Source organism: Physeter macrocephalus, chromosome 21 (assembly GCF_002837175.3).
Source record: "Physeter macrocephalus isolate SW-GA chromosome 21, ASM283717v5, whole genome shotgun sequence".
NCBI classification, from domain to species: Eukaryota; Metazoa; Chordata; class Mammalia; order Artiodactyla; family Physeteridae; genus Physeter; species Physeter macrocephalus.
The window spans coordinates 34,398,050-34,423,236 of record NC_041234.1 but is presented as its reverse complement, the minus strand read 5'-3'; the positions used below and the strand labels follow the sequence as shown (position 1 = coordinate 34,423,236).

At 36.6% G+C, this 25,187-nt stretch overlaps 1 protein-coding gene across 5 annotated transcripts in view; it reads left to right on the top strand.

Annotated features, from left to right (window-relative positions):
• FAM120C (family with sequence similarity 120 member C) overlaps nt 1-25,187 on the top strand; it is a 151,847-nt gene that overhangs the window by 21,422 nt on the left and 105,238 nt on the right. For all 5 annotated transcript variants that reach the window (XM_024126904.3, XM_028482304.2, XM_024126903.3 and 2 more), the window contains exons 2-4: nt 5,055-5,301; nt 6,559-6,641; nt 11,055-11,183. In XM_024126904.3, the coding sequence (XP_023982672.1) occupies nt 5,055-5,301; nt 6,559-6,641; nt 11,055-11,183 (459 nt within the window). The remainder of the gene's footprint in view (nt 1-5,054; nt 5,302-6,558; nt 6,642-11,054; nt 11,184-25,187) is intronic.

Genomic DNA, 25,187 nt, shown 5'->3' with positions numbered 1-25,187 from the left:
TTACTGTGGCTAAAACTTCCAAAACTATGTTGAATAATAGTGGTGTGAGTGGGCAACCTTGTCTTGTTCCTGATCTTATAGGAAATGGTTTCAGTTTTTCACCATTGAGGATGATGTTGGCTGTGGATTTGTCATATATGGGCTTTATTATGTTGAGCTAAGTTCCCTCTATGCCTACTTTCTGGAGGGTTTTTATCATAAATGGGTGTTGAATTTTGTCAAAATCTTTTTCTTCATCTATTGAGATGATCATATGGTTTTTCTCCTTAAACTTGTCAATATGGTTTATCATATTGATTGATTTGCATATATTGAAGAATCCTTGCATTCCTGGGATAAACCCCACTTGATCAATGTGTATGATCATTTCAATGTGCTGTTGGATTCTGTTTGCTAGTATTTTGATGAGGATTTTTGCATCTATGTTCATCAGTGATATTGGCCTGTAGTTTTCTTTCTTTGTGTGGAAGATTTTAAATCATTGTTTCGATATCAGAAATTAGAATGGTGGTTGCTAGGGGCTGAGGGAGGGGGAAATGGGAATTGTTTAATGGGTATAAAGTTTCAGATTTTAAGATGAAAAAGTTCTGGAGATCTGTCTCAAAGTGTGTATCCTTAACACTACTGAACTGTACACTTTGAAAAGTGGTTAACGTGGTAAATTTTATGTTATGTAATTTTTTTATCACAGTAAAAAACTTATATTGAAAAAAAGCTAAAGTAAAGTAGATGAAACAAGAATGACAACGTTGATATATGAAACTGGATACTGTTATCATGAAGGTTCCTTATGCTCTTCTCTTTACCTTTTTATTTTACAATTTTCCATAATCAAAAGTTTTTAAAGCGAGTTAGTGAGCATGGGCTTTGTGGGCAGAATTTGAATCCTAACTCCAGTTTTTAAAAATTGAGATATAATTCAGATACCATAAAGTTTGCCATTTTAAAGTATACAATTCAGTGGTATTTAGTCTATTCCACAGAGTTGTGAAACTATTACCACTATCAAATTCCAGAACATGTTTATCACCCCAAAAGGAAACCCAGTACCTGCTAGCAGTCATTCTCCAATCCTTCTTTCTCCCAGTCCCTGGCTGTTTCCCATCTCTGTGTATTTTCCTATTCTGGACAGTTCATTTAAAAGTGTGTTTGGCTGCTTTCACTTTATAATTTTTTCAAGATTAATTCATGTTGTAGCGTGAATCAGTACTTCATTCCTTTTTATGGTTGAATAACATTCCCTTGTATGAATATACCATTTTTTGTTTATCTGTTTGTTAGTTGATGGACATTTGGGTTTTTTCCACTTTTGACTGTTACGAATAATCCTGCTATGAACATTCATGTATAAGTTTTTGTGTGAACATATGTTTTCAGTCCTCTTGGGTGTATACCTATTAGTGGGATTACTGGATCATATAATAACCCTATGTTAACCACTTGAAGACCTCCCAGACTGTTTTCCAAAGTGGCTGCACAGTTTTACATTTCCACCTGCAATGTATGGAGGATTCCAGTTTCTCCATACCCTCGTTATTTTACATTTTAAAAATTATAGCCATCCTAGTATGTGTTAATTGGTTTTCTCATTGTGGTTTTTTGATTGGCATTTCTCTAATAACTAATGATGTTGAACATCTTTTCACGTGCTTATTGGCTAGCTTCACTTTTTAACTGTGTGACATTGGTCAAGTTCTTCAACCTCTGAGCCTCATTGTTTCATCATCTGTAAAAGGGAGGTAATAATGCTTCATGATGTTATTGCAAGGTTAATGGACATGAGGTGTACTTGGAACAGTGCCTGGTTATATAGTAGGTACTCCGTTGATACCTAATATTACTTTGCTACTTGAGCTCTAAGTAACCTACAATCCAGGCAGACTTTTCCCAGTAACTTTTGTACATCAGTTGTTGAAGTCAAATACTGAGATGATGGTGCCCTTTCATTTGCCAGGGCTGCGTTCCTTTTTTACAGCCTCTGTAGGCCTTTCTTTGCTATTCTGGCAACTCCAGCTCTGTGTCCTTTCTCGTGCTGGTTAGGACCATGGAAGATACACACGAGAGGCAGAAGGAATATAAGGCCTTAAAACTTGCAGGTGATGGTATTGTCAAATTACTTCCTTGACTGTGTTAGCTGTCTCAGTGCTATAAGAGTTAAGAGGAGAGAAATAATGAAAGAATTTATGTAAGAGGTGGTAGCCCTATGGAAAGTATTTGGAACGTTGGGAAAGACAGGCAATATGGCAGTCTAGGCAGGGAAACCAAGTGAGCCAAGAAAAGGAAACAGTAATCTTGGCTAAGGGTAGTTAGGAAACTAGCCTGGTAGGAGTAGAGTATTGGGGAATTGTGAGGGATTATTTGTGAGATTCTTATTCTACTGTTTTCCATTACTTACCCCAGAATATGTAGTGAAAGAAGTTTTATATCTGGAATCATGAGATTTTTGTTCTAATCTTGGTTCTGCTGCAGATTAGCTAGATAACCATGTCAAGTCATCTATCATTTCTAGGGGGCTAGTTGCTTAAGCAGTAAAATGAGTAATTGGGCATATGTATATCAAATCACCTTGTTGTACACTTTAAATCTCTTATAATTCTATATGTCAATTATATCTCAATAAAGCTAAAACTTTTTTTAAAATGAGTAATTGGGATAGGTCAATGGTTCTTAATTGGGAGTGTGCATCAGAACCTACTGGAAGCTATTTTGGAATATAGGCATTTGGATCACACTCAGGAAATTGTTTCAGCAGATCTGAGGTGAGGCACAGGTTTTTATATTTTGAAAATGCTTTCCAGATGATTGTGATTTATATTCCTAGTGTTATAAGAGCCATTCGATTTGTTAAAGATCACTAGTCCTTGGCTTTCTGGAGTTGAAATCACTTGGATGGTGGCATAATCAGCTTCAGACCAGCTAAAGGTAATGTGTTGTAGCAGAAAGAGCATGGACTTTGGTGTCAGTCTGACCTAGGTTCCTGTTTCCCAGCTCTGTAGCCCTGAACATGCCACATCGCTTCTCTGAGCCTCAGTTTCCTCATCAGAACAATGGGGCTTATAATGCCCACATGGTCAGGCTGTGATGATGAGAGAGAACATATCACACTTAGCACTATGCCTGGTACAAGGTAGATGGATGCCCAATCATTGACTGGTATGAGAGCTATATGCTGGAAGAAACTGTCACCAGGGGACAACATAAAACTGTACTCCTACCCTGACCTATCTGGAGTTAATCATAACTCTAGACATAAATATGTTGCAGTGCAAAGTAAGGATTTTTGCTTCCTTTGCCTGGATATCAAATAAATACAGACCTTACTTTGCTATCTGCTTACCAGTGTCCCTCCCCCTGTTGTGACTTAATGTGTGACATGGCTATCTACTGTGACTAGACTCTCTTTCCATAGCTTTGAAAAAGCTTAATGTGTTGAAACTCCTGTCAGACTCCAGAAAACTACCATTCCTTTAAAACTTAAATGAAAAATAATAGGTCAGTTAAGTTCAACAAAATTATCAAGGTCTGCAGGCTGTAGAGACAAAAATCCAAACTTTGCTCCTTCCAGCTACGTGACCTAGGGATGTAATGTAAAATGGGGATAATAATAATAGTTATGGCCTCATAAGATTGTTTTGAGTATTAAATGAGTTAATGCATGTAAAGTAATTGGAACCTTGCTTAGCACATAGTACATGTTCAGTATTTGTTAGTAATTATTATTCGTATTACTATGCACCAGATCTTATGTGGGAGCCAGGAATACAGAGATTATAAATAAAGTTTCTGCAGTCAAGGAACTTACTGTGGCAGAACCAGTATGCAGATCATTTCGGTATGCTTTATGTACAGCAATAGACACGTGCACAGGAGGGGCACTTAACAGTCTGCCTCTATTACATTAAAAATAGTGCTCTCTAGGAAGAAGTTTGGTACAATGGAAAGTGTGCATTCTGGAGTCAGATCAGCTTGGGTTTGAATCCTGTATATACTTACTCAGTATGCAACTTTGGGGGCAGCCAACCTCTCGCAGCCTTAGTTTTTCCATTTCTAAAATAGGGTGAAGTTTCTGACTTCTAACTTTTGGAAATGCCCTCCCTATTTGGGTGCCCTGCAGTCTAAGGTGCTCCTAAGAGAGAAAGCAGGGATTTTTCTTTTAAAGAGATGAACTTAGATTCAGATTCTAGCTATATGTCATTTAACCTTTCTATGTCTATTTCCACTTGTAAGTTTTTTTTAAAATTATTATTATTATTTTATATTTATTTATTTATTGGCTGCTTTGGGTCTTCGTTGCCGTGCACGGGCTTTCTCTAGTTGCGGTGAGCCGGTGTACTCTTCGTTGTGGTGCGTGGGCTTCTCATTGTGGTGGTTTCTCTTGTGTGGAGCACGGGCTCTAGGCATGCGGGCTTCAGTAGTCGTGGCACGCGGGTTCTAGAGCACAGCCTCAGTAGTTGTGGCACACGGGCTCAGTTGCTCCGCGGCATGTGGGATCTTCCCGGACCAGGGCTCGAACCCGAGTCCCCTGCATTGGCAGGCGGATTCTTAACCACTGCACCACCAGGGAAGTCCCTCCACTTGTAAGTTTTTTCATCCATATCTATCTTGTCCATGGTTGTTCTGATGATGAGATAATGTATGTAAAGCACATATGGTATATAGATAATGTATGTAAAGCACATATGATGCTGAGCAATATATGATAGCTTTATTATCTTTCTAACAAAGTTCTCCTGTTATTGTTTAAAGTAAAAACTTAAATAATATAAACCATGTTAATTTCAGTATTCTTTTAAAGAACCTCAGGCCATAGTTTCATGCAAGGAGTCAAAAAAGACTGGACATTTGAATGAACGCATGGATAATGCTGCCTGTGTTTACAGGAATAATCAAGTTCTATGGTAGGAGAGGCTTTTTTTTTTAAGAGTATTTTGTTCAGCCTCATATAATCTTAAATTTCAACAAACTATAAAATTCAGTTACTAACCTTCCTGATTTCTAACCAAATACAGGTCAGCTTCTGTTGCATGATGTGTTCTTCTCTTCTTCCCTCCTAGGTCTTTCAGAGCCTTGAAGACCACCATTTGGAAGTGGTGGCTTTTTTCAGGGAAAATGGCTTCCATGGCCTTCTTGCCCATGACTCCGAGTATGCTCTCTACAATATTCCCTCTTACTATAGTTCCCATGCTCTGAAGCTGAGCTGGAATGGGAAGAACCTTACTACCAACCAGTTCCTGATGCAGGAGGTGGCCAAGCAGCTGGGCCTGAAGCGGATGAATTTTCCCATATTTGCTGCATTGCTGGGTAGGTGGTCCAAAGAACAGACTCCAGCGATTGTTAAAGTTTCCTCTTGCAGTGTTAAGAGATGAAGATTAAAGTGATTTAGGTTATCATTGTTGGATTTATCTTCTGAAAGTCTGCATGCCGTACACTGTGCTTTTGGGCTTCTTACTAGAAACTCAGCATGTTTGTCTTATAAATTAATACAGGATATTCCAGAACATTATTTTGGTTCTTATAAAACTTTTTCTTTAGTTACATTCTATAAGTATTTTATGCAGAGTACCATCTTAGGCCAGATATCTTACTAGCTGTAGACAACTTTGGTTTCCCACTCAGAGCATTAGCATTTCTTACCCACTGTCTAAATTTAGGTCAAGAACACAAATCATTCTGTATCTTTTTCTTTTTTTTCCTGTTGTGCTAACATTTTATTATGAAAATTCCCAAAAGTACAGCAAAATTGAAAGAATTTTGCTGTGAAAATCCTATATGTACCACCTCTATTCTGCCATTAACATTTTACTATACTTGCTTTATCATATATCTGTCCATTCTATCCATCATCAATCTTTCTTTTAAAGGAGTATTTCAAAGTAAATTTCAGAGTGTTGATTTTGTTTCGAGTTGGTTTTCTAAGTACTGACAGCGTGAAGGTTAATATCTTGTCTCAGGTGTGACCTCTGTTTATAATCCCAAAGGATTTGAGCTTGGATAATCTAATGGAGTCAGCACAAGTTTTGGAATTAGGCCTTGGACAAATCACTGAAGTTACACCTTCCTGGTTTCAGTTTCCTCATCTGTGAAATGGAATAATAATACCTCACTGTGCTATTGATAAGGTTAAATGAAATAAGATATATAAAATGCCCAGCACTTAGGAGGCAGTCAGTAATTGGTGGCTGTTATTATAAAAGGCAGCATGACTGGGTGATAGAAAATAGCATGGACTTTGGAGTCAAACGTTCCTAGCTTCTTATCCTGGTGTGGGCACTTATTAGATGTGGCACCTTGGACAAAGTCAGCAGACTTGCTCAAACCTCAGTTTCCTTATCTATAAACTGGAGGTAATAATAAATACACAGTTATTATGAAGATGATACACATAATGCATGTGAAACATAGTAGGTAATCAAACATAGTTACATTAAGTAGTTGTTACATTAAGAATATAGACCTATGTGAATTATTTGATTGTTTTCTCTCTCAGAAGTCCTTTCATGTCCTGGAGGTTCTAAGAAAACATTTGTACAGTCAATAAATGACAAATATACTTTATAGGTAACCACATTCTCCCAGATGAGGACCTGGCCGCTTTTCACTGGAGCCTCTTGGGACCAGAACATCCCCTTGCATCACTTAAGGTAATGTGACCCATTTCCTGCCTGTACATCCATGCCTAGAGGACATCAGGTTTTGATTGGAGTTTTGGTAGAATAAATATCTTTTATTAGGCTTAGAATATTTCAGACACTTACAGACAAAAACTTTATAATTATGATCAATACCCTTAAAAAGGAAAAACTCAGTTTTCTACCTAATGTGTAAGGAAAAATCCAGTTATTCCCTTCTATGTCTTTCTTTCCTGTGTGTCTCCTTTACTCCCATACTACTACTGCACTCACACAGAACACTTCACTTCTGACACTTCTGGTCACTAAACATGTGGGGCTTTTTCCCTGCACCAAACAGTTTTCTGTGACACCAGCTGGGTGTCCTACAATTTAACTCAATTCTAACACTATCTACCTGAAGATAGTGTCAGATTGCACAAGTTAAGGGCTCAGTTCCACAAGGCTGCCCCCCAACTTCAGACACCAGTCGCAAGCCCAGGTTATCACCTGTGCTTCCAACCAACCAACTAACTATAGGTCATTCCAATGACCCCTTCTCAGGTTTAATTAATTTGTTAAAGCACCTCATAGAACTCAGGGAAATACTTACTTACATATATCACTTTATTAAAGGATATGATAAAGGATGGAGATGAACAACTAGATGAAGAGATACATAGGGTGAGGTCTGGGAGAATCCCAAGCACAGGAGCCTATGTCCACATGGAGTTGGGATACATCACCCTCCTGGTACATGGATGTGTTCACTAACCTGGAAGCTCTCCAAAACCTGTAATTTTGGGATTTTATGGAGGCTTCATCATGTAGGCATGATTGATCATTGACTCCATTTTTAGCCCTTCTCCCTTCTCTAGACAGTGGGAGTGGGGCTGAAAATTCTAATCTTCTAATCATGGCTTGGTCTTACCAGTAACCAGCCTTCATCCAGGAGCCCGCCCAGAGTCACCTCATTAGAGGAAGAGATGCTCCTAGTGCTCTTACCACTTAGGAAATTACAAGGCTTTTAGGTGCTGTATGCCAGGAACTGGGGGCAGAGAACAATGTATATTTTCTATTATCTCACACCCTTATTATCTTAAGGATTCATACGAACCTATGAAGAAAAATACTAATATCCCAATAAATGAAGTAATGAGCAAAGGACAGAAGCAGACAATTCACAAAAGAGGAAATAGAGTGCAAATTAAATGAGCAGTGTGATTTTTTTTAACCTAAGGGTTTAGCAAATATTGAAAAATTAGTCTACCCGCTCCTATTGAGGCTGTGTTGAGACTGGTGCTCTCATACACTTCTGGAGGTAGTGTAAGTTGTTGGTGGTATTATATTTCCCTAGTTCTTTCAGTCTCCTAGACGACTATTTCACACCTTTTCCTCTCTCCTTAAACCTCTAATGCTCCCTCCTCCCTGCTCACTCTCAGCTCATGACTTGGCTTCCTGTTTCACTGAGAAAATTGAAGCAATGGGAAGAGAACTTACACCAGTTCCCACCCTTTCATCTTCTCACCTGCATGCTTTGCCCGCCTCGGATGACCTCTCCATGTTCCTGTCTAAGGCCAACCCCTCTACTCTTATGCTGGATCCATCCCCCATTGCTAACTTTTTAAAAAATATAAATTTATTTATTTATTTTTGGGTCTTCGTTGCTGTGCACGGGCTTTCTCTGGTTGTGGCGAGCGGGGGCTACTCTTAGTTGCGGTGCGCAGGCTTCTCATCGCGGTGGCTTCTCTTGTTGCGGAGCATGGGCTCTAGGCGCACGGGCTTCAGTAGCTGTGGCACAGGGGCTCAGTAGTTGTGGCTCGCGGACTGTAGAGCACAGGCTCAGTAGTTGTGGCGCACAGGCTTAGTTGCTCCACGGCATGTGGGATCTTCCCAGACCAGGGCTTGAACCCATGTCCCCTGCATTGGCAGGTGGATCCTTAACCACTGCACTACCAGGGAAGTACACCCCCATTACTAACTTAAGGACATCACTTCAGCAGTTCTCCCCTCTTTCTCCCACATCATCAGTTTCCCTCTCTTATTGGCTCTTTCCCATCAGATGCATAAGCGTGCAGCCATCTTAAAAAATAAAACAAAACCTGCTCTTGACTTCACTCCCTCCATGCAAGCTACTGCTCCATATTTCTTCTTCCCTTATAGCAGACTCTTCTAGAGAGTTGTCTAGGCTTGAGCTGTTTACTATACCCTTTCCGTGTTCTGTCTTCAATTTGCTTTGCTGAAATTGCTCTCAACAAAGTCACCATGACCATGATGTTAATAATAAATCCAATGGCCAGGTCTCAGTTTTCATCTTACTTCACCAGTCAACAGCATATGACCCAGTTGCTCACTCTCTCTTTCTTAGAACATGTTCTTCACTTGGCTTTAAGGACACCACTCTCTTGTAGTTTCCTACCTACTTCACTGGCTGCTGCTTCTGTCTCCTTTGCTGCTTCCTTGTCTTGTCTATTCCTTAACTTTGGAGTGTCCCAGAGTTCTATCCTCAGTCCCTTCTCTTTTCTATCCACACGTGCTGCCTTGGTGATTGATCTCATCTAGTCTCATGACTTTAAATACCATCTGTCCATTGATGAGTCCTAAATATATGTCTCCAGCTTTGACCTCCCCTTTGAACTCCAGCTTCTAATATCTAATGGCCTACTAAATATCTCAAAGAAACATGTCCAAATGGAAACTCCTGATCTTTCCCCTAAACCTCTTCCTTTCACAGCCTTCACTAATTTTCATTAATGGCAACCTCATCCTTCCAGTTGCTCAGCCTAAAAGCCTTGGAGTCATCCTTGACTTCTCTCTTTCTCATGCTCCATATCTCCTCTTGTCAGCAAATACCATCAGTTCTTCCTTCAGAATATATCCACTTCTCACCATTTTCACAGCTACTACCTTGGTCAAGCCACCATTCTTGCCTGGATTATTATAACGCTTTACTAACTGTTGGTCTTCTGCTTGCACTCTTTCTTGCTCTGCCCCCGGCCCCAAATCTATTCCTAATACAACAGCCAGAGTCATTTTAAAACCTGACTCCGATCATGTCACTTCTCTTTTCAAAATTCTCCAATGGCTCTTTATGTCACTCACCTAATCTTTACCATGGCCTACAAAGCCCTGTACTGTCTGGCCCTCTGGTACAGCTCTGATCTCATCTTCCCTTTTCTTTTGCTCATAGAACCTTTGCACTCACCATTCCCTCTACTTGGAATGCCTTTTCCTCCCACATAGATATTTCCTCACTCCTATAGGTTCTCTCAAATGTTCTTTTCTCAGAGTGACCTTTCCTGACACCCTATTTAAAATTACATGCCCTTCCCCACACACAGTTGCATTCCCTATCCCCTTCTCTGCCGAGATTTTCTCCACAGCACTTATCTACATCTAGCACACTATACGTTTTACTTATTCTGTTTGTTTGACTCCCCTTACCCCATCCCAACACACCTACACTAGAATTTAAGCTCCCTTGAGGGCAGGAAGTTTTGTCTGTCTTGTTCACTGCTGTATCCCTGCTGCCTAGGACAGTGCCTGGCACACAGTAGGCAGTAATTATTTGTTGAAGGAAGGAATGATTATTTGGCTAAATAATTTATATAAAAAGCCTTTAAGAAGTTTATAGCCTTTTACTCAGTAATTACCCTTCTAGGAAGCTCGTAATTAAATAATTGGAAGGTGGACAACAAATCATACCTACATTTCATCACAGCATTTAAAAAAACCCTTATTTAAAAAAATTTCAAGCATCACAAAAGTAGAAAAAATAATATAATAATATAGTCAACTGTCACTATAACATCTTCCAGATCCAACAGTTATTAAGATGTGGCCACACTTGCTGGGTTATTTTTGTTGTTGTTGCTGTTACTAATGTATTTTAAAACAAATGCCAGACCTTAAGTCATTTCACTCTCACGTTCTTTGATATGCATCTCTAAAACATATAGACATTTTCTTAACATAAGCACAATGCCATTATTACTCCTAACAAAATTAATGATAATTTCTTGGTATCATCTTAATATCTAGTCCATTTTTAGATTTTCCTGATTGTCTCACAAAGACCTTTTTGTGGTTACTTCAAATCAGGATCCAAACATGGTCCGCACATTACAACATTACCTTTAATAGCAAAAATTTGGAGGCAGCCAAAATGTATCATGAAAGAAAACTGATTAATTATGGCAGTGTCATAAAACAGTGGTTATCTTTGTAGTGGGATGATTGCCGCTATGGTTTTGTCTTTCTTTATACTTTTCAATCTTGGTTCCAAGTGTTCTGTACTGAAAATTAGGGGGAAGACTAAAGAAAAGATTTTAACTGTCTCTCAGTGAATTAACTGAATTTGAATTCTGTATCTCACCCCTATCTCACCCTTTTTCTTAGTGACCCATCTTTGATATCAGTGTGCCTGGCTTATCTTCCTTCTTCTAGGTCAGAGCTCATCAGCTGGTTCTTCCTCCCTGTGATGTGGTAATCAAGGCTGTTTCTGAGTATGTTAGTTCCATCAAAGACCCCTCAAACCTGGATGTGGTTGGGAAGGATGTTTTCAAACAGTCTCAGGTGAGCTAGCCTCCCCCTTCCTAAGAATGGCCAGTTTTCTTACCTTCACAAATACCACCAGTAGATCTGATCTTTTTGGTGCTGCCTACCTCCTCCCCTCCTAGCTGCTTATCTTCTCTCTGCTTATAGACTGGAACCCCAAAGTTTCTTTTAGAAAACATCACTAGGCCTGGATTTAAAGGATCTTTACCTTTTTTCCACTGATTATTAAAGTTATATAAGCTCATCCTAGAAGATTTAGAAAATGTCACTTATGATCTCATTAACCAGAAACAGCTTGCTATAGTTATCACTCTGGCATATATCCTTCCCTTTTTTCTTTTTTTGTTTCAGTGTATATTTTAATGTAAAGGAGGTCTTGCTTATTGGAGGATAATGGATACTGTAAAAGACTACCTAAGTAGGTCCACTTAAAACAAGAATCAATGTTTCATCGTTAATAGTGAAGAAGGGGCTCAACTGGGATTTTGTCTTGTGAAATGAAACTAAAAGTTAGGAAAATAAGTTAGTTTTATTTTTAAAAATTTCATTTATATTTATACTCTGGGTTTTTCAGTTTTATTTTTTTAATTAACATACAGTAAAACTCACTTTTGCATCTGTGTGTAGGTAGTTATACAAATTTTTAACACATGTATAGATTTATGTAGCCAACATCACAATCAGGATCAGAACAGTTGAACCACCCCCAAAATTTCTCATGCTTTCCCTTTGCAATCACATCCAAACTCATCCCTAATCCATGGAAACTACCAGTCTATTCTCTGTCATAGTTATATCTTTTAGAGAATAGCATGTAAATGGAATCATAGAGTATGTAATCTTTTGAGAATGGCATTTTGCATTCAACATAACGCCTTTGAGATTGTTCTAAATTGTTGCATGTTGCATGTATGGATAATTCATTCCTTTTTATTGCCAAGTAGTATACATTGTGTGGCTATACCACAGTTTGTTTATGCATTCACCCTTAGAGGATATTTGAGTTGTTTCCAATTTTTGGTGGTTTGAATAGAGCTTCTATAAACATTTCTGTACAGGTTTTTGTATGAACATAAGTTTTCATTTCCCTACTGTAAATACCTAGCAATGGGATTTCTGGGTCATATGGTAAGTATATGTTTAACTGTAACTTTATAAGACTCTGCCAAACTGTTTTCCAGAGTGGCTATTCCATTCCTTACCAGCACTTGTTATTGTTGGTATTGTTACTATTAGTCATTCTAACAGCTATGTAGTGGTAGTTCATCATAATTTTAATTTGCATTTCTCAAGTGACTAATGACGAACATTTTTTTTCTTGTTCTTATTTACCATATCCTTTTTGGTGAATGGTTTGTTCATGAACAGTCTTTTGCCCATTTTTTAACTGGGTTGTTTGATTACTTACTGTTGAGTTTCGAGAGTTCTTTATATATTCTGCATACTAGATCTTTTGTCAGATATGTGGTTTGCAAATATTTTCTCCCAGTCTGTAGTTTGTCTTTACATTCTTTTAACAGTGTCTTTTGCAAAGTGAAAGTTTTCAATTTTTATCAATTTTTAACTTTTATGGATCATGCTTTTGGTGTCATGTCTAAGAACTCTTTGCCTAACTGCAGGCATAACAATATCGTCCTGTTTTCTTCTAAGAATTATATAGTTTTACATTTTACATTTAGAACAAATCATCCATTTTGAGTTCATATTTTTAGAAGTGTGAGGTGTTTTGTTTTGTTTTTGCATATGGATGTTCAATTGTTTCAACAAAGTTTGGTGAAAAGACTCTTCTTTCTCCATTGAATTGCCTTTGTCAAAAATCAGTTGTCTGTATTTGTGTGGATGTATTTCTGGACTGTATTCTGTTCAGTTGTCCTATGTATCTATCTCTTTTGAAATAGCACACTGTTTTGAATCCTGTAGCTCTGTGGTAAGTCTTAAGATTGGGTAGTGATTCCTCTAATTTTATTCTTTTTCAAAATTATTTTGTCTATTTAAGTTCATTTTTCTTTCCATATACATTTTAGAATAATATTGTCTATATCTACAAAAAATCCTGGTGGGTTTTAATTGGAGTTCCTTTAAATAGATACATGAATTTGGTGAGTCTTCAAGTCCATGAATATGATGTGCCTCTGCATTTATTTAGGTTGTCTTTGATTTAGTTGATCAGTGCTTTATAGTTTTCAACTTATGTCTTAATAAAAAAAAATCCTTTATAATAGGTGCCTGCAATATGAAATACTTAAGTATAAATATAAAACAATATACATTGTTTTATATTTATACTTAAGTATTTCATATTGCAGGCACCTATTATAAAGGATATTTTTTTTATTTCAGTTTCTAATTGTTCGGTGTTAGTATATAGAAATATGATTGATTTTTGTTTGTTGGCCTTGTATGCTGCAACCTTTCTAAACTCACTAGGAGCTTTTGGGTAGGTTTCTTGGTATTTTCTGTGTAGGTGATCACGTTGTCAGTGAATAGGGACAATTTTAGTTCTTTCTTTTCCAGTCTGTATGCCCTTTTTTTTTCTTGACTTACTGCACTATCTAGGATTTCTAAACAGTGTTGAATAGGACTACTGAGAGAGGATATCCTTGTCTTGTTCCTGATATTTGGGGAAAGCATTCAGTCAGCATTAAGTATAATGATAGGTTTTGTAGATGCATGTTATTAGGTTGAGGAAGATCTCTTCTATTCCTAGTTTACTGAAAGTTCTTATCATTAATGGATACTGTATTTTGTCAAATGTATTTTTGTATGTCTATTGATAGGATCATGTGCTTTTTCTTCTTTAGTCCATTGATTTTTGAATATTGAGCCATCCTTGCATTCCCAAGATATAGTACAAATGTATTCTTTTTTTACATTGTTGGATATAAATTACTAGTATTTCACTGAGTATTTTTAATTGTATTTTCATGAGGAATATTGGACTGTAGTTTTTATGTGTGTGTGTTTTCTTTGTTTAATTTTGATATCAGGGTAATGCAGGACTCATAAAATATATTGGCAAGTATTCCTTCCTCTTCCATTTTTTGGAAGAGATTGTGTAGAATTGGTGTTTTTCTTCTTTCATTGTTTGGTAGAATTTTCCAGTGATGTATCATGCATGGATTTCTTTGAATTTATCTTGTTTAGAGTTTGCTGAGCTTCTTTAATTTCTAAGTATATCTTTCACTAAATTTGAGAAGTTTTCAGCTATTATTCTTCAAACAGATTTTCTGTTCCACATTCTCCTTTCCTCCTGTGACTACAATGGCACCAGTGTTTGACCTTTTGTTATTACCCCATAGATACTTGAGACTCTGTTTTTTAAAAAATTATTTTCCTCTCTGTTTTTCACACTGGATAATTTCTATGGATTCATCATTAGCTTTGTTGATTCTTTCCTTGGCCATCTCTTTTTCTTTAAAAAATTTTATTTTTATTGGAGTATAGTTGCTTTACAATGTTGTGTTAGTTTCATGTGTACAGCAAAGTGAATCAGTTATGTGGATACATATATCCACACTTTTTTAGATTCTTTTCCCATATAAGCCATTACAGAGTATTGAGTAGAGTTCCCTGTGCTATACAGTAGGTCCTTATTAGTTATCTATTTTATGTATAGTAGTGTGTATATGTCAGTCCCAATCTCCTAATTTATCCCTCCCTGCCTTTCACCTTTGGTAACCATAAGTTTTTCTACATCTGTGACTTGGTTTCTGTTTTTTAAATAAGTTCATTTGTACCATTTTTTTTTAGATTCCACATGTAAACAATATCATATGATATTTGTCTTTCTCTGTCTTACTTCACTTAGTAATTGTAGTTTTGATTTGCATTTCTCTAATAATTAGTGATGTTGAGCATCTTTTCACGTGCTTTTTGGCCATCTGTATGTCTTCTTTGGAGAAATGTCTATTTAGATCTTCCACCCATTTTTTGACTGGGTTGTTTGTTTTTTGATATTGAGCCACATGTGCTGCTTGTATTGGGTTGGCAAAAACTTCGCTTGGGTTTTACTGTAACATCTTATGGAAAAACCTGAGTGAACTTTTTGCCAACACAGTATACTTTGGAGATTGATCCCTTCTTGGTTGTTTCTTTTGCAAATATTTTCTCCCATTCTGTGGGTTGTTTTTTGTTTTGTTTCTGGTTTCCTTTTCTGTGCAAAAGCTTTTAAGTTTCATTAGGTCCCATTTGTTTATTTTGGTTTTTATTTTCATTACTTCAGGAGGTGGATCAGGAAAGATGGCTGCAATTTATGTCAGAGAGTGTTCTGCCTGTGTTTTCCTCTAAGAGTTTTTTAGTATCCTGTCTTAATTTAGGTATTTAATCCAGTTTGAGTTTATTTTTGTGTATGGTGTTAGGGAGTGTTCTAATTTCATTCTTTTACATGCAGCTGTCCAGTTTTCCCAGCACCACTTATTGAAGTTGGTCATCTCTTTTCTGCTGTAGAACCCATCCAACGAGTTTTGTTTTTTTTTTTAATTCTGACTATTGTATTTTATTTATTTATTTATTTATTTGAGGTTATTTTTTAAAAATATTTATCTATTTATTTTATTTTTAGCTGTGTTGGGTCTTAGTTGTGGTGCGCGGGCTTCTCTCTAGTTGTGGTGTGCAGGCTCAATAGTTGCAGCACGTGGGCTTAGCTGCCTCACAGCATGTGTGGGATCTTAGTTCCCCAACCAGGGATTGAACCCATGTCCCCTTAACCACTGGACCACCAGAGAAGTCCCTGAGTTTGTTTCTTTTTGTTTTGTTTTGTTTTGTTTTGTAATTTTTATTTTATAGTGGAGTATAGTTTTTTATTTTTATTTTTTTAACTTTTTATTTTATATTGGAGTATAGATGATTAACAATGTTGCATTAGTTTCAGATGTACAGTAAAGTGATTCAGTTATATATGTACATGTAGCTATTCTTTTTCAAATTCTTTTCCCATTTAGGTTGTTACATAACATTGGGCAGAGTTCCCTGTGCTATACAGTAAGAGTATTGTATTTTAAATTCTAAAGTTTCCATTTGGTTCTTCTTTATGTATTATCTTTCTTTGCTGAGATTTTCTCTTTTTTTGAGTTTTAAATTATTTATTCTTATTTTAAACCTACTCGAAGAATGTTTTTCTCTGGGTAAAAGAGAAACAGTGAGGATAAACACAAGCAAAGTTTTGTTCTTAGCAATTACAGGATTTAAACAGTGGAATGACAGTCTTTTTCAGGGTCCTGACATTTAGGTCGAATTGATTTTGATTTTATGTCTGCTAAATATCACCTACTGCATATACATTTTTTTTAAGTTGAATTGAGAATTAAAGTGAATAGAGAAAAAGTGTGATCTAGGAGAAAGGTCCTAAGGTCTACTTATTTTTGCTGAGATTTTCTATCTTTCTGTTTCAAAAGTGTTTCTCCTACCTTCAAGCATTTTTATAAAGCTGCATAATGTCTTTGTCAGATAAGTTCAACATGTGTGTCATCTCAGTGTTGGCATATATTGATTGTTTCCATGCAATTTAAGATTTTCCTGGTTATGCCCAGGCCAAGTAAATTTGGATTGGACATTTTGAATATTATGTTTTGAGGTTCCTAGTCTTATTTCAATATAGTGGGGAATGTTGACAGTTTTGTTTTAAGAGGCAATTGACCCATTTAAGTTCAGACCACAAGTTCTCACCATCCTACTGTGGGCCTTGGTTTCAATGTCAGTGCAATTTTCAAAGCCTTTGCAAACCTATTTGGATCAGTCCCATGAATGCCACCCAGTTGCCAGTCTGGGACTTGGGCAGTGGTTTATCTGTTCAGTTCTCAGAGTCTGTGGTCTGCTGTTTTAAGTGTCAGATCCACACATGTGCTGCTCCCTCTTTGCAATCCCTTCAGTACTTCCCGGTTCATTGGGCCACCCTTTTTCAGCATCTAGGGCCAAGCAGCAGGAGGACAGAGAAAAAGCATTGAAGGCTAATTCCACCCTGTTGAGACCACTGCTTCTCTGATCAGAGAGGAAGTTTCCTCATTCAGAGATTTAGCTTCCTGCTATTCCCGTTGCCACTGCTGTCACCACAGGTTTGCTTCAGGCTGGCACACATGAGAACAGAAAAAAGAAAAAGAAAAATGGGGGTATTTCCATACATTTTCTTGAGTTTTCAGAGACCCCTTTCCCACTCCTCAAGCCAGAACTGGACTAGGGTTTCTCCTGGAGCTCTCTCCACATCAGTGGACGCTTCCAGATTTCAGGCTGCATTGTGTCCACACCAGGGGACATTGGAGAAAAAAGAAATGCTAAACTCACCCTTGGTTTGGTGGTACTTTGAATTCTGGTCTTCTTCCCAGAGTCTTCAAATAGTGGCTCCTGGTTTCTGTAACTACCTTCAGTGGGAACAAAGTGGAGGGTACTTACCCCATCTTATCCAGAATGGAAACCTCTCTGTAGATGTTTTTAAATGAATAAAGAATGAAATCAGTGTTTGATTTTGGGGGCATACGTTTTCCTAACAAAATTTTGTGATAGCACTGTCTAGCACCCACTAGTTCACATTTAACTTTCTGGCACAATCATAAAGAGTGTTGTGGTTTTTTTTTTTTAAATAAAAAGTATACTTGGGCTTTATTTTCCCAAAAGGCTTACATTCTGTTGATATTTAAATCATTCTCTTTTCAAGTGTCTTGCCTGCCATCATCTTTCATAATTCTCTCTTCCACCATTGATGAACACTAACTGCAACAGATCTTCATTGGTCCATGGCTTCTACTATGATGTGAGCAGTCCTCCATCATGTCCCTTGACTATAGGAAATCCTGACCTTTATGACAGATTTGCTCATTCACTTGTTACTTTGCATTGCACTCTCAGCTGTTTTCATGAGATGATTAGGAAGAGATTGACTCACAAAAAGAGAAATTGACATGTTGGGTAGGGAGAGATCCTAGTGTTAAGTAGGGGATACTGTTTAGATGGAGAATAAATTTTCCTTCCAATTTTTTATTGTGGTAAAATACACATAAAATTTACCATCTTAACCATTATAAATATACAGTTCAGTGGTATTAATTACGTTCATAATATTGTGCAACCATCACCATCATTCATCCCCATAACTCTTTTTATCTTGTAAAACTGAAACTCTGCACCCATTAAATGATAACTCCCCATCCTCTCCTCCCTCCCAGCCCCGGCAACCACCATTCTACTTTTGGCCTCTGATTTTGACTACTTTACATACTTCATATAAGTGGAATTATACAATATATATTTTTGCAACAGGCTTATTTCACTTAGCATAATGTCCTCAAGGTTCTTCCATGTTGTAGCATGTATAAGCATTTCCTTCTTTTTTAAGACTGAATAATATTCCATTGTATATAAATGGAGGAAAAGTTTTGTAAGTGCTCAATTGAGTGGTGAATATTTTTAATGTTATAGCTTTTGCTTCCCTTTGTAGCTTCATGAGTTTTGGAACTTGGATAATGACTATTCTTAATAACATGAATCCACTTTTCACAAAACAAAACAAAACAAAATTTTTTAATAGAGACTTTGCTTCTAATTCCACCCTAAATGTTTGACAGTATTTCCTAGTCCTCTTTATATGTATGTTTTGATGTGGTAGTCATCTCAGTGTACTCATTTTTAGCCTGCTTTTTTCACTTAACATTATGTTTTAAACCATTTTTCATTGTTGTATAATTTTCACAAACATTTTTAACAGTTATAGAATTATGAGAGCTCTTTTAACAAACATACAAAAACTGCTAGGTAATAGTGTCAAAGTATGGGGTTCTACTCTGCTACTTCTTGCCTCTGTGGATCTTTAAAAGAAAAGGGCAGGACTTAATTAAATATGATCATATATAAAATACTGACTGAACTTCTATAGATAAGGTCCCATGTTAGACAGTAGGATATAAATGTGAATAAAACATTCTTTGTCCTCACAGAACTTGAGGTTAAATGGGGAGGTAGAAGCAAATATATAAGTACAACAAAGAAAAAAACCACAATAAAGTTTTCACAGAAGGAAAGATTTCATAGAATTGGTGCCTCTTTAAGGAAGAGTAAATGTTTGCCTTTCAGGGCACAGAACAGAGTGGTACACTGAGGGAAGTACACATAATTCAGTATTTCAGGGTATTGGGCCATAGATCTATACTCACTGACATATAATAGTTTATAAGACATACTGTTAAGTGCAAAAGCAATTTGAAAAACAATATAAGATTCCACTTATGTGAAAAAAGCAAAACCATACTGGTGTACATATATGTGTGTGTGTATAAACACAGCAAAAGTTATGACAGGACATATACCAAACTGGTAACAGTGGTCACTTTTGGGAAGGGGAGTGGGTACAGAGGTAGAGATATTAAGCAAGATTCTGTGTATGGCTGGTATGTCTTAGGAGATTGTTTTTAGTTATTATTATATATTATTAAATATAATAGGGAAATAATAATGAATATATAAATAATGGAACCTTGATGCAATGGAATGTTATTCACATGTCATTCTGTAAGTCAGTAATTTGCAAACATTCTTTAGATTTGAAACCCTTTTTCAAACAATTATGTCCAATTTTTGAAAAAGGAGAGTGATATTTTGTTTCTAAGTGAGGCTAGAGGACCTGGAGATCTTGATATCTGTATTTGTGTGCCTGCATGCATGCAAGTAAAGAGATCTGGAATGCTGTGTAGATCTTAGAGTGTTAACAATTACAAACTCTGAGAGATAAGATTATAACTGTTTAAATTTTTTCTTTTTTATTATATCTTTTAATTTTCCTATAAAAAATGTATCATAGTTAGGAGATGATTTTTTGTAGAAAATATTCAACACTGGGGCTATAGGGTGAATTGGGCACTCTCATGCACTGATGATGAGAGTATAACTTGAGACATCTGCTTTGGAAAGAGATTTAGTATCATATGTCAAGAGTCTATGAAAATGACCATATCCTTTGACCTAGTAATTCCACTTCTAAGAGTATGCCCTATGAAATAACCCAAGAAACTTATATAAAAATATGCTAATCAGAGCATTATTTATAATGAGAAATTAGAAATGACTTTAATATCTTATATTCTATTTGATGAAATATTATGAAGGTCATAAATTATATTCAAGAGGACTTAAAAATTACATTGGAAAAAGCTTGATAAGGAAAAGCCCCTTCTCAGTCAGCCCCAACCCCGCAGAGGTAAACAGTATTTTCTATCACCGTAGATAAGTTTCTCTTCTACTTGAACTTTATTATGTACTCTTTTGTGTATCTCTTCTTTCATTCATTATTATGTCTGAGATTAGTCCATGTTGTTGCATATATCAGTCCTTTGTTCTTTATTACTGCACAGTTTTTTATCATATGAATATACCATAATTTATCCATTCTTCTGTTGATATACATTTGAGTTATTTCCAGTTTGGAGCTATTAAATAAAGCTGTTGTTATATTCTTGTTCATATTTTTTGGTGGACATATGTACTCATTTCTCCTGGATAAATACTTAGGAGTAGGATTGCTGTGCCATATGGCAAATATATGTTTAACATTATAAGAAACTGCCAAACTGTTTTCTCAACTCTACCAATATACATTCTTACAAGCAGTGTATTGGGATTCCAGTCACTCCATATCCTTGCCAGTGCTAGATATTTATAGTCTTTAATTTTAGCCATTCTGGTGGATATATAGTGATTTCACATTGTGGATTTTGTATATGTTTAAGTGGTTCTGGTTGTAATATTCCTACCTTTTGAACCAATAATTCCACTTTGGGGACATTTTCATATGGACATAATCTGAAATCCAGAAAAACTTATACGTACATATATGTTCTTTTCTGTGTAAGTTATAATAGCCAAATGTGAGAAATAACCTAAACGTCAGGTATTAGAGAAGTAGTTAAATAATTTATGATATATGATGATACCCTGTTCAGCCATTCAAAATTATCTTGTATTGTAATAAAAGCAAGATATGAAATTGTACACAGAGTACGGTATCAACTATAGAAAAAATATGTGTATTAAAATAGATTAGCTATACTTCAACAAAAAAATGTAGTTTAAAAATTAGTGGAGGGCTTCCCTGGTGGTGCAGTGGTTAAGCATCCACCTGCCAATGCAGGGGACACGGGTTCGAGCCCTGGTCCGGGAAGATCCCACATGTTGTGGAGCAAGTAAGCCCACGCGCCACAACTACTGCTGGATATATGCCCAGGAGTGGGATTACTGGATCATATGGTAGTTCTATTTTTAGTTTTTTAAGCAACCTCCATACTGTTCTCCATAATGGTTGTACCAATTTACATCCCCACCAACAGTGTAGGAGGGTTCCTCTTCCTCCACACCCTCTCCAGCATTTATTATTTGTAGATTTTTTGATGATGGCCATTCTGACCAGTGTGAGGTGATACCTCATTGTAGTTTTGATTTGCATTTCTCTAATAATTAGTGATGTTGAGCATCTTTTCACGTGCTTTTTGGCCATCTGTATGTCTTCTTTGGAGAAATGTCTATTTAGATCTTCCACCCATTTTTTGACTGGGTTGTTTGTTTTTTGATATTGAGCCACATGTGCTGCTTGTATTGGGTTGGCAAAAACTTCGCTTGGGTTTTACTGTAACATCTTATGGAAAAACCTGAGTGAACTTTTTGCCAACACAGTATACTTTGGAGATTGATCCCTTCTTGGTTGTTTCTTTTGCAAATATTTTCTCCCATTCTGTGGGTTGTTTTTTGTTTTGTTTCTGGTTTCCTTTTCTGTGCAAAAGCTTTTAAGTTTCATTAGGTCCCATTTGTTTATTTTGGTTTTTATTTTCATTACTTCAGGAGGTGGATCAGGAAAGATGGCTGCAATTTATGTCAGAGAGTGTTCTGCCTGTGTTTTCCTCTAAGAGTTTTTTAGTATCCTGTCTTAATTTAGGTATTTAATCCAGTTTGAGTTTATTTTTGTGTATGGTGTTAGGGAGTGTTCTAATTTCATTCTTTTACATGCAGCTGTCCAGTTTTCCCAGCACCACTTATTGAAGTTGGTCATCTCTTTTCTGCTGTAGAACCCATCCAACGAGTTTTGTTTTTTTTTTTAATTCTGACTATTGTATTTTATTTATTTATTTATTTATTTGAGGTTATTTTTTAAAAATATTTATCTATTTATTTTATTTTTAGCTGTGTTGGGTCTTAGTTGTGGTGCGCGGGCTTCTCTCTAGTTGTGGTGTGCAGGCTCAATAGTTGCAGCACGTGGGCTTAGCTGCCTCACAGCATGTGTGGGATCTTAGTTCCCCAACCAGGGATTGAACCCATGTCCCCTTAACCACTGGACCACCAGAGAAGTCCCTGAGTTTGTTTCTTTTTGTTTTGTTTTGTTTTGTTTTGTAATTTTTATTTTATAGTGGAGTATAGTTTTTTATTTTTATTTTTTTAACTTTTTATTTTATATTGGAGTATAGATGATTAACAATGTTGTGTTAGTCTCAGGTGTACAGCAAAGTGATTCAGTAATACATATACATATATCTATTCTTTTTCCAATTCTTTTCCCATTTAGGTTGTTATATAATATTGAGCAGAGTTCCCTGTGCTATACAGTAGGTCCCTGTTGGTACACACCACTATATTTAAAATGAATAACCGACTAGAACTCAGCTTTTAAAGTATATGTCCTGAGTCCAAAGAATGAATAGAGTTAACAGTGCAAAGTCTTCTCTCCTATTTGTAAAAACAATTCAAGGCAAGTGCTCTTTTGATAGTCTTTATGTAGCATCATATAAAGTATCCTAGTGTTGCAATCTAACATGAAAACAAACTGCAGAACAAAAATAGCATACATCCCAATCTTAGAGAAAAGTAACAAAGCTCATGCAAAATTCATATATTGGAGTATAGATGATTAACAATGTTGCATTAGTTTCAGATGTACAGTAAAGTGATTCAGTTATATATGTACATGTAGCTATTCTTTTTCAAATTCTTTTCCCATTTAGGTTGTTACATAACATTGGGCAGAGTTCCCTGTGCTATACAGTAAGAGTATTGTATTTTAAATTCTAAAGTTTCCATTTGGTTCTTCTTTATGTATTATCTTTCTTTGCTGAGATTTTCTTTTTTTGAGTTTTAAATTATTTATTCTTATTTTAAACCTACTCGAAGAATGTTTTTCTCTGGGTAAAAGAGAAACAGTGAGGATAAACACAAGCAAAGTTTTGTTCTTAGCAATTACAGGATTTAAACAGTGGAATGACAGTCTTTTTCAGGGTCCTGACATTTAGGTCGAATTGATTTTGATTTTATGTCTGCTAAATATCACCTACTGCATATACATTTTTTTTAAGTTGAGTTGAGAATTAAAGTGAATAGAGAAAAAGTGTGATCTAGGAGAAAGGTCCTAAGGTCTACTTATTTTTGCTGAGATTTTCTATCTTTCTGTTTCAAAAGTGTTTCTCCTACCTTCAAGCATTTTTATAAAGCTGCATAATGTCTTTGTCAGATAAGTTCAACATGTGTGTCATCTCAGTGTTGGCATATATTGATTGTTTCCATGCAATTTAAGATTTTCCTGGTTATGCCCAGGCCAAGTAAATTTGGATTGGACATTTTGAATATTATGTTTTGAGGTTCCTAGTCTTATTTCAATATAGTGGGGAATGTTGACAGTTTTGTTTTAAGAGGCAATTGACCCATTTAAGTTCAGACCACAAGTTCTCACCATCCTACTGTGGGCCTTGGTTTCAATGTCAGTGCAATTTTCAAAGCCTTTGCAAACCTATTTGGATCAGTTCCATGAATGCCACCCAGTTGCCAGTCTGGGACTTGGGCAGTGGTTTATCTGTTCAGTTCTCAGAGTCTGTGGTCTGCTGTTTTAAGTGTCAGATCCACACATGTGCTGCTCCCTCTTTGCAATCCCTTCAGTACTTCCCGGTTCATTGGGCCACCCTTTTTCAGCATCTAGGGCCAAGCAGCAGGAGGACAGAGAAAAAGCATTGAAGGCTAATTCCACCCTGTTGAGACCACTGCTTCTCTGATCAGAGAGGAAGTTTCCTCATTCAGAGATTTAGCTTCCTGCTATTCCCGTTGCCACTGCTGTCACCACAGGTTTGCTTCAGGCTGGCACACATGAGAACAGAAAAAAGAAAAAGAAAAATGGGGGTATTTCCATACATTTTCTTGAGTTTTCAGAGACCCCTTTCCCACTCCTCAAGCCAGAACTGGACTAGGGTTTCTCCTGGAGCTCTCTCCACATCAGTGGACGCTTCCAGATTTCAGGCTGCATTGTGTCCACACCAGGGGACATTGGAGAAAAAAGAAATGCTAAACTCACCCTTGGTTTGGTGGTACTTTGAATTCTGGTCTTCTTCCCAGAGTCTTCAAATAGTGGCTCCTGGTTTCTGTAACTACCTTCAGTGGGAACAAAGTGGAGGGTACTTACCCCATCTTATCCAGAATGGAAACCTCTCTGTAGATGTTTTTAAATGAATAAAGAATGAAATCAGTGTTTGATTTTGGGGGCATACGTTTTCCTAACAAAATTTTGTGATAGCACTGTCTAGCACCCACTAGTTCACATTTAACTTTCTGGCACAATCATAAAGAGTGTTGTGGTTTTTTTTTTTTAAATAAAAAGTATACTTGGGCTTTATTTTCCCAAAAGGCTTACATTCTGTTGATATTTAAATCATTCTCTTTTCAAGTGTCTTGCCTGCCATCATCTTTCATAATTCTCTCTTCCACCATTGATGAACACTAACTGCAACAGATCTTCATTGGTCCATGGCTTCTACTATGATGTGAGCAGTCCTCCATCATGTCCCTTGACTATAGGAAATCCTGACCTTTATGACAGATTTGCTCATTCACTTGTTACTTTGCATTGCACTCTCAGCTGTTTTCATGAGATGATTAGGAAGAGATTGACTCACAAAAAGAGAAATTGACATGTTGGGTAGGGAGAGATCCTAGTGTTAAGTAGGGGATACTGTTTAGATGGAGAATAAATTTTCCTTCCAATTTTTTATTGTGGTAAAATACACATAAAATTTACCA